At 40.1% G+C, this 14,025-nt stretch overlaps 1 protein-coding gene across 7 annotated transcripts in view; it reads right to left on the reverse strand.

Moving 5' to 3' along the window:
• The window catches only part of PAG1 (phosphoprotein membrane anchor with glycosphingolipid microdomains 1), a 112,551-nt gene that overhangs the window by 12,542 nt on the left and 85,984 nt on the right, over nt 1-14,025 (reverse strand). For all 7 annotated transcript variants that reach the window (XM_077186727.1, XM_077186751.1, XM_077186733.1 and 4 more), the window contains 4 exons: nt 10,482-10,693; nt 7,792-7,843; nt 7,179-7,275; nt 3,528-4,117 (listed from right to left, as the gene is read on the reverse strand). In XM_077186727.1, the coding sequence (XP_077042842.1) occupies nt 3,528-4,117; nt 7,179-7,275; nt 7,792-7,843; nt 10,482-10,606 (864 nt within the window). In that variant the 5' untranslated portion in view covers nt 10,607-10,693. The remainder of the gene's footprint in view (nt 1-3,527; nt 4,118-7,178; nt 7,276-7,791; nt 7,844-10,481; nt 10,694-14,025) is intronic.

Genomic DNA, 14,025 nt, shown 5'->3' on the forward strand with positions numbered 1-14,025 from the left:
TCCTTCCATTTTCTTGTTGTTTTTACTTCTGGTAAATACCAAACTCCAGGTTCCTGGGCACTTCTGACAGACCCTGGCCCAAAGTACACTGAAGTTCTGCCGGCTGCACCCAAAGAGTTTCCCTCACACTGACAAGCTCCCTCACTTATTTCTCACTGACTGGAGAACAGTGCGCTGTAATCTGTGGTTTGTTTACTCTTAAAAAAACCAACCAACCAACCAACTAACCAACCAACTGAAAAAAAAAAAAACCAAAAAACCAAAAGAAAAAGGAAAAGTTCAAATATATTTTGGCCTTGTATTAAATCTGCTTCACTACAGCAACTTAGTTTAGTCTTTCCTATCTGCATCCAAATCTGCTGGGGAGTAAGCTACTAATTTCATCCTCACACATTAGAACAAGCATGTGCGCATAAAATTCTTCAGTGATTTTTCTGTCATCAGTGTGTCTATAAGCACCATGTGTCAGGACCCCTTCTACAGTTTCCCACTCAAGTATGACAAATACACCAGGGTGTTTGCCATCCTGTGCTGTTCCCCTGACACAGCATTCTTTCTTCTAAATGTGAAGCTTGTGACACATCCATTTTGGAGGATATTGTTATCTTGGAAACTTAAATCCGGCTTGCCCCTCAACATTTTGTACCTAGCAACATTTTAAACTAAGGTTAAACCTCAACAGTAGCAACACAAACAACGTGTGTCCTTATTTGCCTTCTGCTTTCTTTTTGTTCCTCAACAGCACTTGATATTTTGCTCTTTGGCTCAGCTGCTGCTCCTGACTTGGGCACAAGAACAAAAACATTCTCCTCTGATGCATTTGTGAGAGATGCTTTGCTCATCCTCAGACTGTGCAAGGCTGAAATCAGATGGCAGCAGCTGAATGGACACAGAGATAGCACTTCTACCACTGCTCACTCTGGAAAGACCTGGGTGAAAAAGGAGATTCATAATTCTTTTTTAAATAAAAGAAAGAACTAAAGAAATCTATTCTGCTTTTTCAGTTTTATTAGAAGAATGATGTTCAAGGTTTTGCAGGTGACAGAGGCCTGTAAGAGGGCCTTGTGCTGTTAAAAGTGTCTTTCTTCCCAAGTCTTTCCAAAGGATTTGGCTGGGTCACAGCCAAAAACCTCTTTAGGTAAATTTTCATCCGTTATTGCACAGCTGGCTCTTAAAAGGGTGCTTTGTAGTTTTCATGCTGTTATATACAGGAATGGTCTCTGGCTTGGTCCACCTAGTTCTCTCCCAGACTGGAGTGCTTCAGGGACTGGCATGGGCTGGGCATCACCCTGGCTGCCCTCTTTTAGACAGTGAGACTGAGACAGCTTGGACACAGTCTGTTCTCTCTGCTGGCAGGTACAAGCCTTGGTTACACAGGTGTCTCCCTGCCTGTCCCTTCTGTGTGCCCTCATCATAGTGAGGGAGACTTGCAGGACGTACGCACAACCTCTGTCTTCATCAGGGCCAGGGCAGAAGGTTGAAGAGTTTGGGATACAGATGCCATGCTAAACAAAGCAGCTAAGTAGACTCATGGAAAGGAAGCAAAACCAGGAACACCTATGAGTCTAACTAAAAGAGTTATCAGTGTAACATACATTTCCATGAACATCTTCATTCTGGTTGCCACATCGAAAAACCAGGCATTGCTCTGCATTGCTTGAGGCAGCAAAATACAGGGAAAAGCTATCATCATCACAACAGAAAAACAATCCCCCAGCCCCCTCCCCACACAATGCCAACAATAATGACATTTATATATTCCATCAATTACCATCTCCAGCTCTGCTGCAGCTGTAGCTCTCAAGGACAGGACAGGCACACCCCGATGCATAATGCATGTACCCAGCAGCGTGCACAGCAATGATCTGATGCTGCCCAAGATTTAACTCAGGGTGCCTTCAGCTCTGAATAAATTTTAATTAGACAAACACCTTTTTTTCTGGCACTTAGGGGACTGCATGTGTCATCTCTTGATTAATCCTTCAAAACCTGAACCATTTTAATCAATTCCCACTCCTGGCAGTTACTGACACGGCATACACGGTGTGCTGGGGAGCTACAGAGCAGCAAAGGCTTTTCCTTTGTATTGGTGCCTGGGAAATACAATTACTTTCTGCTAGTCTTTTCACACCTGGTAGGGAAAATATCACTTTTACACTAAGCTGTTTATCTAAAAGTTTAATTAGAAATTACTTATGGCTGGAATGTGGGAGGGGAGAATGTTTCTGGATTATTGTTGACAGTCACATCTTAATTTTTTGCTTAATGAGCTCATTGTTGTAAAAATGTGCACTGAAGAGTCTAGCTATGCAATTTTTATACTGCAAGAAGTCTTCAGCTTATTCATTTAGACTATATTGTGCTTTACAAGTTACATGCTTAGTTATTTATTTAACAAGATACTCTTCTGCCTTCTTCCTGGATTACTGAAATTCTTCAAATAAGAGAACAACCAAAACCAAGTAACAGTGCCTCAGCTCTGCTGTGATTTTTCACATAAATGTTTACATTAAAAAGTCACATTGCATCTTAAGAATTTTTTTGAAATTTTCATCAATATTAAATATTATATATTTATACATATATATGTATATTTATTTATATATATATGTATATATATATATAAATACCTAATATTATTTGATGACTCAGACACCAAAAATCTGCTAAACCTACAGTTCTTTCATTCACAATCAATAAGAAGATATCGAAATATTCTGAAAAATGCAAACTCAACAGTTTACGAAAAGTCTCTGCTATGATATGAAAACATCCTTAAAATGACTTCCGATAAAAAAACTATAAATGGGAAAAGAAACTGTTGAAAATGTCATAAATTTATATTTCAATGAATTCACCACAACTTGTTCCTAGGGAGGAAGCATAAGCTGCTGAGAAAACTTAACTTTTGGCTGTGATTTCAGCACTTAGAAATTCCTGACACTCTGTTTATATGCGACATGCAGAATTTGACAAATATAAAAGCATACAGCTGCAATCTCTCTCTCTTTCTATCCCTCTCTCCTACAGCAAAAGACAAAGTGAGTGCATAACACTTGCACAGCTAAGTCAAAGTGGCCCAAGGAAAGAGGCACATCTAAAGTAAGGACATCCAACAAGGATGCTCCCCTCTCCTTTTTGTAAGTTGCAGTTTCATTAGGAAAAAAGGACAATATATAGATGGTGACAGAGATGCTGGATGCCCTTTGTAATAGCTTCCACAAGTATAATACCATCAAACAAAGAAGCAGAAGCCTCCTATGCAATTCCTGGATAATATTTGGGAAAAGGCTTTTGTAGTGCATAGCTGCAACAATCAAAAATACAGGCAGCAATAGAATGAGCATATACCTCTAACACAAAGATTCTACTATACATTATCATATTTCCATTTACAGTCTTGCTTCATCTTGAGTGGGGTTTCTTTCTTGTTGTTATTTATTACTGAAAAATAAAATCCTCTCCCACCCATATGTTCTCAATCATTATTTGGCTGTTTGATGAGGACAAATATTTGTAGTATTTACCTTTTCTGGTTTACTTGCTCCTTCTGTCACTTCTTCTTCCACTTCTTTTTCTTGCACATTTTCATTTTCATCAAGAAGTTTCATGGGTACTGGAGGGGGAAGCTCATCCTCTACATCTGGTATGTTGTCAAGAGGACTTTCTGAATTTGCACTTTGGCGACTCTTCTTATTTCGGTCAACAGATGCATATTCTGCTGACTCAATTCTGCACTCAGGAATCTGGCTCTGACCTTCAGAAACCGTCAGTGAAGCCTTTGATTTGCTGCTAGAGCTCCCTTCCATGCTGACTACTGCTCCAACATCTTTAATTTCCTTCACAGTTTCATACAAGCAGTCTTCAACTATGTTCTCCTGAGAGGAGCTGTCTTTCAAGACTTCATAAGGCCCTTCCATTCCAAGACCTTGATCATTTTCTGCATTTCTAGATGAGATTATAGTTTCCATGGGGTTGTTAGGGGGAATACTGGGTAGCTCCCGGCTCTGGTGACATTTTATAGACTTTCCAAGGGTATCCTGTTGATCTAGTAGATCAGATGTCTGTACTTCTTCATAAGGCTGGATACAGGCAGCTGTACTGTCCTCAGAAAGAACTAAAGAAAATTACAGAGAAGTATTACAAACAAAGGCATAACTAAAAGGTGTGATTTGGTACTCTCTACATCACTTTGTTTTTGTGACATGCTGGAAAGGATAAATGATGCTAATGCCTGGAAATGCCTAGTGATTAGCATGCATTTTGCTTATCAGAAGGTTTCAGTTACAGACATTTCTGCACTCTACTGGTAAAATGTCTTTCTCACAACATCTAAAATAGTCTGTACACCCCCAAGTCACATTATATGGCAACAGCATTCACTGTCAGAACAGGGGGTGGGATATTCAGCTGCCTTGTACTCAGTTTCACTGAATGATTACAGAGTGCTCAATAGTCTCAGATGGGAAACAGGTGGGAGGCCTCAAATCAAGCGCCTTAAAAAAATCCTTGTCAGATTTTCCTCTTTGCATTTCCCCATCCTTTGGAATCAAAAGGAAAGTGTTCCTTCTTCCTCCCCACCATCCTCCAGCTTGTTTAACATGCTGGCCCAGTTCTGGTTGGAGCTGCACTTTGCTCAGCCCTCCCTGCAGGCTCCAGCAGGAGCTCCCCACCGAGGGCTGAGCCATCCTTCTCTTAGTCTCGCAGCACATAATGCTGGTTGACAACCTACTAACGAGCTGGCCATATGCACAAGAGACAAGACTAGACTTCAGGAGGTAGTGGCAGGCAGAACATGTTGTTTCAGGTCCCAGAAGTGGGCCACATGTCACTGTCGCTAGAGGAATGAGGACTGAAATGTATGGGGCTTCTCATCTCACAGCACACGTGTGACATTTGCATGCATTCATGGGCATATACAAGCATGTTTCAAGCACGGTAGGTAACTTTACCTCACACTATTTCTTTAAAAAATCACTTCTGAACAGCTTTACTTTTCCTAGTACAGTTCCTAAGGCACTATCTCAACAAAAACAACCCATTCTCCATCTCCTTCAGTGTGTTTGACATGGTGACAGAAGCATTGCCAAAGCAATCGATGCCCCTGATTTGGTGGTTGCCATGGACATTGCTTTCTCTTGTGTTCAGGGCATGCAGACACAGTCAGCACCTGCAGGGAGCCATACCCTGACTGCAAAACTCAGGACAGAACTGGAGGTGTGAGATGATAATCACTGTCTGAATGGGAGATAGGATTTTGCCTTTCTGCTCCTTGATTCTAGGGATTTCTATGCTGTGCTGAGCACCCTTACAGAACCCAGAAAGCACATGCTCCATTCAGGCTAGAGGGGATAATCAAAAGCAATGAAAGCTTAAGTTTCTGTATTTTTGTGGGAATGGGTGGTAGCACAGAAGGGGCTGGTGTAGCTGAAGGGTTGGCATAGATAAGACAATGCTGGCAGGTTGGGTAAAGGAAAAAAACATAGCATTTGATGGTTCTTCTTCCATAGCCCTGCCCCTGCTCAAAAAGCTAGCAGAAACAATAATAAAAAGAACTATTAACAAAAAGTGCATAAATTAGAAGTAAGAAATGGAAGCACAGGGGTTTGGGTTATTCAGAAGGGCTGTTATGCAGAGTGTAAGCTGAGTATAATATCAGACAGTCTGAAAACTGTCTGCTGGTTGATAGCACACCTTTTAGTAGCAGCTCTGACAGCTGCACATGTGGTGACTCATGGCAGAGAGAAATACTTCCATTCTGAAGGGCCTTGCTCTGCACATCAAGTCCCTCAGGGAAGCACACACCTACATATACAACAAGCCAATGGATGGGAGCAGCAATTAGCTGCAAAAACAAAGTTTAAAAATTACTTTGGTTGCTTGTCTCTAAGGGGTAAAGTCTGAATAGTTTAGCCTCTGGTTGCAGGAGATGAGGAGAGAGCTGTAAGTTGGAGTGCAGCCCCTGGTGTTGGTGTTAGTGTGAAGACAACAGTTGGCTCCCAGTGGCTCTGAGCTGAGAGTGAGTTTATTTTTAGGTGCAGCTGAGTAAAATATTTTCCAGTGATACTTCAGGGTGAATCATTTTGAGTGTTCAGCAAAGCAAAGACTAAGGAAAAAAAAGGAAGCCTATTTATGTTGCCTGTTTTCTAAAATATAAAAATGTAAGTGACAGCACAGCACAGGACTGTGATCCAAAGCTGTAATCCCTGGAGGAGGACATGAAATATGTCCCTAGGTTCCTGGAGCACTTTTGAAACTCTAAGGTGGGTGCAGCTTCATCTTCTGGTTTTATGCCAGTTCCATAGCTTACCAAGGTTAGGGAAGGTCCCATTCTCTGCCTGATGACCTGGTCAATCTGCAGGTATGGCTTGGTGACCCAGACCTGGTGGCCCAGGAGAGGACCTCAGCAGCTCCCAGTGCTGGCTGGCATGGAGGGCTGGGAGCAGCAGTGTGGGGCTGTGCCAGAGCACGCCCAGGAGTGTGTGGATGCCATGGGACAGAGAGACAGAAACACAAGTGTTTCCCACAGCAGCTTGTGAGAATTTTCAGGGAGTTGTAAGAATGTAATAACTTGTTAGTATAAACAATCTGCAGGTGGTGTTTTTCTACTTTGTCTTTCTGTTCTTCTCAAAGATGGTGTATGAGAAAGGTGTTTTTGTTAACTAGCCAATCAAACAGAGTGTATCATTTATTATCATTTTAATATAGTTTTTTATCATTTTATTATCGTTTATTATCACTCTATATTATTACCGTTTATTATCACGCTATGTTATTATTGTTTATTATCACTCTATAAAAACCACGTGGTTCTTTAGAATAAAGCCTTCTTTGCTCTTTCTGCAATACTGCCTCTCACCTGCTCCTGTGTCATTCTCAACACAAGAGTAACAGGAGTGGAGATGCAGCTTAAACAACCCAAACCTCCATGAGATGATCACCTCCACTGACCTCCAAGCAAGGCAAACGACTCCATGGCATTTTTGAACTTGGCTGTAAGTTCTGTGTGATCTGCTGTCAGCCAGCAGAGGTGTGCAGAGTATTCTGACAAATGGCTTGCCTGTGTGCTTGGAAAGCTGCTGGCTGAAAACCCGAGACCTGAGGGATCAGCAGCGTTCAGCTGAGGAGGGAGCTTGGGCCCCTGGCTCATCCCACCCGCAGGGGCTGCCCGGACTCACCCTCTCCGTTGCTGAGGGCTCCGTTCTGTTCGCTGTTTGGGGGAGGCTCCGTTACAGAGCTGGTGATGGAATGGCTGAACACCTCCTTCTCAGAAGGCTGCAACACAGATCAGAGACCCCCAGATCACAACCAACATTCACATGAATGCACACACAACGAATTGCATTCCCATCTCTGGGGCTCTGACCCACAGGTATTACTGGCAGGAGAAGCAAACCATGCCAGCTAGATTCAAAGATTTAAGTGCTGTTAAAAAGAAATAAATGCCAAGATGTCCAGAGTGATGCCCTTTTCAAGCTTTTTTATGGTACTAGACATTGCTATGGCTTCACCCATGAGAAGACAGCAACTGACAAAGGGTACACTGCCTTGGGCTGCAAATGGAGTGAAGGGAAGGCTGGAGTACAGTGGTGGCAGAAAGGGCACTGAGAAAGTGCAGATTATCAGGATCTACACGAGTTTTCCTCCTCTTCCCATTCTGCAACTTTTAAAGTTTCCCATGCTCAACCATCTCAAAATTCCTGAGCTATTTTCTAATCTGTTGTATTTTGCAAGGAGCTTGGTACAAACCAACCACAAGACAGACAAAAGCTGCCAGAAATAAATACTTACCACATTCATCAGATTTTCATGATCTCCATTCTGACTTTTTGCCTTCTTTTCCCTTAATGAAAAAGACACATGAATTTTTACTACAAATTATGCTAATATACAAATACCAATCATTCATAGACCTTACACTCCTGCAGGGAACAGAACTATGATTCACAATAATATTGAACATGGAATAACTGAAAATTATTACAGCAATTGGTATGACCTCTGTGTAAAAACACCATTGAGGCAGAATGGTGATAAACATAACTGAAGAGGTACAACAAACACACAAAACCTTTCTTCTCACTCAATGTAAGATCACAGTGAGAAGTGACTGATGGTTATTACAATATAATATAAATAATGATGTAGAGACAGGACATGGGGGAATGGCTTCAAACTGAAAGGGAGTAAGTTTAGATTAAATATTAGGAAAACATTCTTTACTGTGAGGGTGGTGAGACACTGGAACAAATTGCTCCAAGAAGTAACTACTGGTGGATGCCCCATCCCTGGCAGTGTTCAAGGCCAGGCTGGATGGGGCTCTGAGCAATCTGGTCTAGTTCCCTGTGACAGGGAACTAGATGATCTTTAAAGTCCCTTCCAACCCAGGCCATTCTATGATTCTATGATAATAAAAATATAATTCTTTAATTTAATCATATCTGAAATTCTCAGATGTACATTCTGGTTACAGACTACTTAGGAAGTCCCTTAAACTGTGTCAGAAAAAAAGTGTGTATCCTATGAGGAATTAGAAAAGGCCAACAAAATCCAGATAACTAAAAATGCCAGTCAAATCGATAATAGGCATGAGCAGTTCAAAAAGGTGTACAAATTTCATAGCAGCAGGGGCCTACATTTTTAAAGGAATCCTGCTTCCCTGGGTCCTTCAAAGGAGTCTAAGTATGGATAACATTTCCATTTTTACCATTTGGGAAATATAGCCCTTATTCAGAAATACTGCAATAAAGTATGAGTTTAAAATAATGTTAGTCCTTCCCCTAGATGAAAAGTCATATAAAAATGTGAGAAAATATTGACAAGATGAAACTTTTGCTTCTTCTGAAGTCTGCAGTGAACTGTACTTCCACATTAGCAACTGTTAAAATTCTACCTAATTGGGAAATACCAAAACAGCAAGTGAGCATGCACCAATGCAGAGCAGAGAAAGTTAAAAGCTGAATTTCCTCTCTGGAAATTTTTCTGACTCTGATATTTTAGAAAGAACAAATTTTATTCAGTTTTCTATGTCCTCATCCATTTCTGAAGACGAAGTCAGGAAGAAATTCTGCACAATTGCATTTATGCATAAACAACCTGCCCTACAGAATGACCTGAAACAACAGATATTATGTCCAAACTAGCAACACAAGAATTTATTAAAAAACATCACCAGAATATTTCAGGCAATGTATCTCTGTAACTGCAAAGATCACTCAGTGGTTTGACACATCTTTCTAGAGATGTTTCAAGGATCGGTGTGTTACAAAACAAAACACAGAATTATAAAATCATTTGGGTTGGAAAGGCCTTAAAGATGATACACATTACCTAAATGCAATGTCTGTGGGCTGAAGAATATTTAAAATAGGGTTTCTACTTTTAAATAATTTTAAAAAAAATTCTACTATTTTTTACACAGATATCACAGGAAACTGTGACAATAAGAAGATACTGAAGTGTCAACTCACAGTTTACAAAAGTGTTTCTCCTGAATCACAGGAAATTACATGTTCTAACTTAGGCTTTTTAGGGTTTCAATCAACTTTGGGACCTATCTTTGCTCACAGCTGTTTTTTGCATGGTGGGCATTAGATAAATCCTGCTGAAAAACAAAGCCTTCCACTGTAGACACATCTTATGCCAATACAGGGCATTTTATGGCTGCATAATTTCCTCAATGTTCTCAAGGAATGAAAGCACATGCTCCTTATAGGCACATGCATCCAAACTGCAGATTTTGCTGCTGTACTGGATTTTTCTCCCCATAGACTTGGCTGATTCAGCTGTGCTTACAAAATATAACAGTATGGGCCACAGCAGTGCCACTCCTCACAGTGAAGGGTCTGCCTGCTCTGGCCTGTGGAAGGGCACCATGGACAGACTGCAGGCTGCCCCTCTCCCTGTGCAGCCAGCAGGGCTCAGAGCCTTGAAACATGCATAAACAAAGTCAGTAGAAGTGCCTGTATTGGTCAAATTGAATCCCCTTATGGAGAAGAAAATAAGGATAAGGCATAAGGCATTAATTAATACCACTGTTTGATCCTTACTCGTTTTTGCATGAAAGGCAGGATCAATACTATATATATTCCCAATACATCAGGAATGGCCACAGCAAAGCTGAAATACATAATCACTTCCCTTTCCTTTTTACCTAGACTTTTTTTTGGTCCTGTTTAGCCCACAAAATGTTCTCAGTTTCAGCTTAGGGGTGTGACCTGCTAACACTCAGTGTCTACCTGGGCTGTGCTTCAGGCTTCTGCTTAGGGGAAACCACCAAATAAACACAATCGTGTACTTCCTTCACAGCAAAAGAAAAATACAATTAGATTCTAGAATTAATAGAACTGTTCAAACTGAAGTTTGCTCTGAGAAAGGTACCTTTCTTTTTTAATTTCTGTAGCTCAGTCCTCAGTATTTCCTGCTAACTATTTATACATGAAGCTGTGTCCAAAGTGAACCATTAAGCCCTGGAGCCTTACCCATTGCAGCTGGAGCAAAGGAAGATGAGGAAGGTGAGGAACAAGAGTGTTGTCATGGCTGCCAAACTTCCCCACAGGATTACGTGGATCTGTCCAGTGCCTAAAAAAACACCCTCTAGCCCCATGGTACTAGCAGGAGCTGGGATCACTTGGGGTTGAAGAAGTTACTCCTTGAAGAAGACTGACATCTGTGCTGCATGCACCTTCTGTTTCTGCAGAAGGAAAGAAAAACACCATCAGAGGTTAAGAGAAATTTTGAAGATAATGAATCTGACAGCTACAAGTCTGGCAGGAGAGATTTTCAAATCCAGATCTTATGAAAACCAGTTTCAAGTACAAGCCAGCCAGCCAAAGAGATTTTCAGCTACATTTCTGACAGTAACATAGAACAGATCTGTCAAATATTAACACAAGCTGTTACCTATCTACAATCTCAATGTGAATAAAAGGTAGTACAGCATCTCTGTACTTGTATCTTCAGGAAAAGATTTATAAATCTGCTTTGAGGGCCAGACTAATCTATTTTGTGGTTATATTTGCAAATTTCATTGAAAAGTGAGCTTTCAAAAACATCTACAACTTCTGCAAAGTTAACAAGCCAAAGAGCTGCAGCAAACATTCACCTCCTTCTCTCTCAGTCTCTCCTGCCTGCATGTGATTGGAGACTTAAAGTGCAGTGACAAATAAACCAGGTAAGTCTTTGAAAGGAATACCACAAACACCTTTCTCACAGCAGATAAGATCCCGTCTTATTTCTGTGTGACATCCTTATTTTCATAATAGTGTGTCTGGAGAGTAACAATACTGAACTTTCTTTTTTAGCTTCTCCCCACCTGAGTCTGACAAAACAACAGAGCAAAGTAAACAGGGTGTTTTTTAAGAACTTGAATAAATCCAACTTTTGCTACAGCACAGCAGCCCATGGGGAAGACTCCTGGGTAAACCTTACTTGTGACATAAAAGTTTTGGTATACAATATATTCTAAAATTCTGTACATACATTTAATGCAATACATTCTAAAAAGAAGTTATTAATTCTTCACTGCTGAAGGTATCAATTCCTCCATAATTTGGGAACAGGTTATGCAAAGCCTATTTACAGGCTTTCAGCCTGACTTGATTGATAAAAACTGAAATAGAATACAATTGCTAAGAAATGAGCAGATATATTTTGGGAATGAAAAAGTAGCACAAATATAAGATTGACAATGTCTAAAGCCACTAATGACTTACTTTAATGCATACATTTTCATAGAATTTCTTTTTTGGTATAGGAAATTTGTATGTAGATATATTTATTTCTGTGCAGCAGAAGCATCCTTTGTAAAAACAAATTCAACTAGGTACTAATATCATACTTGTACATAAAAACATATCACCATTTTCTTATTAAAATCTTACAAGAAAAGAAGATTTATCCCCAGAAAAAGGCCACTCAGATCAAAGTAAATCTGGTGAATCAGAGAAGATATTAGCTACACATAACAACTAAGTTAGGTGACTGGGTAGTTTGGGTAGCTCTTACAAGTAACATTTCTGTTCCTGCATAAAATGAACTCATTAATTTCAACCATGCAGGATCAGACTTCTGAACGCCTTCCAAGAAGAACTTTACTAATTTATCCACAGTGGATAAATGCTTTTTTTAAAAAAAAATTCCCTTTAGGTAATAATGGCATTGGATATAAATTGAAATGGGAAGAAACAAAAAAAAGATGGGAAAAGTTGCTGATCCTGAAAATGACCAATTTCAAGGTGTAGTTAAATATTTTTAGTTTGGGCAAGAAAGAAGAAAGCCAGACATTGTGTAACTTCTCCAAATCCCTAAATACACAGGAAGAACAGGTGCCACACACCTTGGCAAAGCACAAACATCTCACTGGTAGTTTTGAGCACTGACAGCCAAGAGCCACCACTCCTCAGCAATGACCACTGCCAGGCAATGTGCCTCTCTGCTTATCCTGGCAGAGCCTGGAAAAGCAAACATTTAAAAGCAGAGGCAGATCACTCTAAAAGTTGTGTATGCAGCAGATGACACAGCTCTGCCTCATCCTTATTTTAAAGCCCAGGTTGGGTTAATTTCTACCGTGAGTCACAGTCATAGCACTGACTGTGAAATGGAGAGACCTTAAGGGAAACTGAATCAGGTTTAGTCAGGAGAAAACTTGGTGTAATGCCCACAAATACCTCTGTGATGTCATGCAAGGGCACTGTGCACTGGAATGGATTCCTGTAAAGGTGATGGACTGTCCTCATCCAGAAAGCATTACAAAGCACACTGTGCTGGCTGCTTTAACTAGCCCCAAACCGTTGTTAAGATGGTTGAATAGAAAGTACTTCCCTTTTAAGCTTTACTTTTTTGTGAATTTTCAAAGACATTTTCTGCCCTGCTAAAACTTAAAATTCATGAAAAATCTTTTTGTTTCTTTTGTCCAATCCTTTTGCCTTCAAAATCCCCTAATTTTCTTTTTTCCTTGGGAAAAAAAAAAAGAAATGAAAATGGAATGTAAAGACAAAGGAAACTGAGCAAAATAATTTTTCAGCATTTTTGTTATCTTTTTTCCCTAGTTTTCCCAAGAAATAAAAAGAATGCAAATGAAAACAAGAAACTATTTTTTAAAATATTGAAATAAAGAAGGAAGAAGGAAAGAAGGAGAGAAAGAAGGAGAGAAAGAAAGAAAGAAAGAAAGAAAGAAAGAAAGAAAGAAAGAAAGAAAGAAAGAAAGAAAGAAAGAAAGAAGAAAGAGAATAGGGATTTAAAGTACTTTTCTTAAAACAGAAGCACATTTTTATTTTCTTTTAGAGCAGACACAGACCTGTCTTGAAAGATACTTAAATTATTTCTACTACTAAGTTTATAATTTTGTATCTACTCTGAAGAAGGATACTCTACTCTCAAAAGACTAAGTAATGTAATTTAAGCTAATACTGTAAGGAAAGTGGGTTTTTAAAATTCTAAATATATATTCTGAAGTTTCCATGACTTTAAATAAAGATAATATTTAAGCTAAGGAAAGCTAAGGCTACATGGGGAGCAGCCCCATGGAAAAGCTCTGTCTTTGAAGGCTTCAGTACAGAGTTAGGAAATGTTGGTCTGAGCCAGAGCAGATGGAGCTCAGACTGAACTTCAAAAGGAGTGAGATCAGAAGGAGTCAGTCAAGGAAGACCTCTATGAGTGATGTCAGGAGTGAAGCACAAGACATGAGGCATCCCACCAGGCAGAAGTCAAAGCAGCAAAGGGAATGACCAAGGCCAGATGATGTAGTTAATTTACAAGAAAGAAGCACAAAATGCTTTGACTGTATGCTGAGAGAAAGAGGTCAGAGCAGGACAGAAAAGCACAGTGGCACTTGAACCAGAGGAGGCGACTGCTGCAGACACCTGTGCAAGCAGAACAGAGAAATAACAGGAACAGACTGATGACAGGTGAAGCCCTGAATGAAGGAAGCCGACCAGGCAAAACGTGACAAGTGATTCCTCTCAGCTCCTTGAACAGCAGGAGTTTAGCATAAGTGCTAAAGGACCTAGAATCTGCTCTGCACAC

Source organism: Agelaius phoeniceus, chromosome 1, assembly GCF_051311805.1.
Source record: "Agelaius phoeniceus isolate bAgePho1 chromosome 1, bAgePho1.hap1, whole genome shotgun sequence".
Taxonomy (NCBI): Eukaryota; Metazoa; Chordata; class Aves; order Passeriformes; family Icteridae; genus Agelaius; species Agelaius phoeniceus.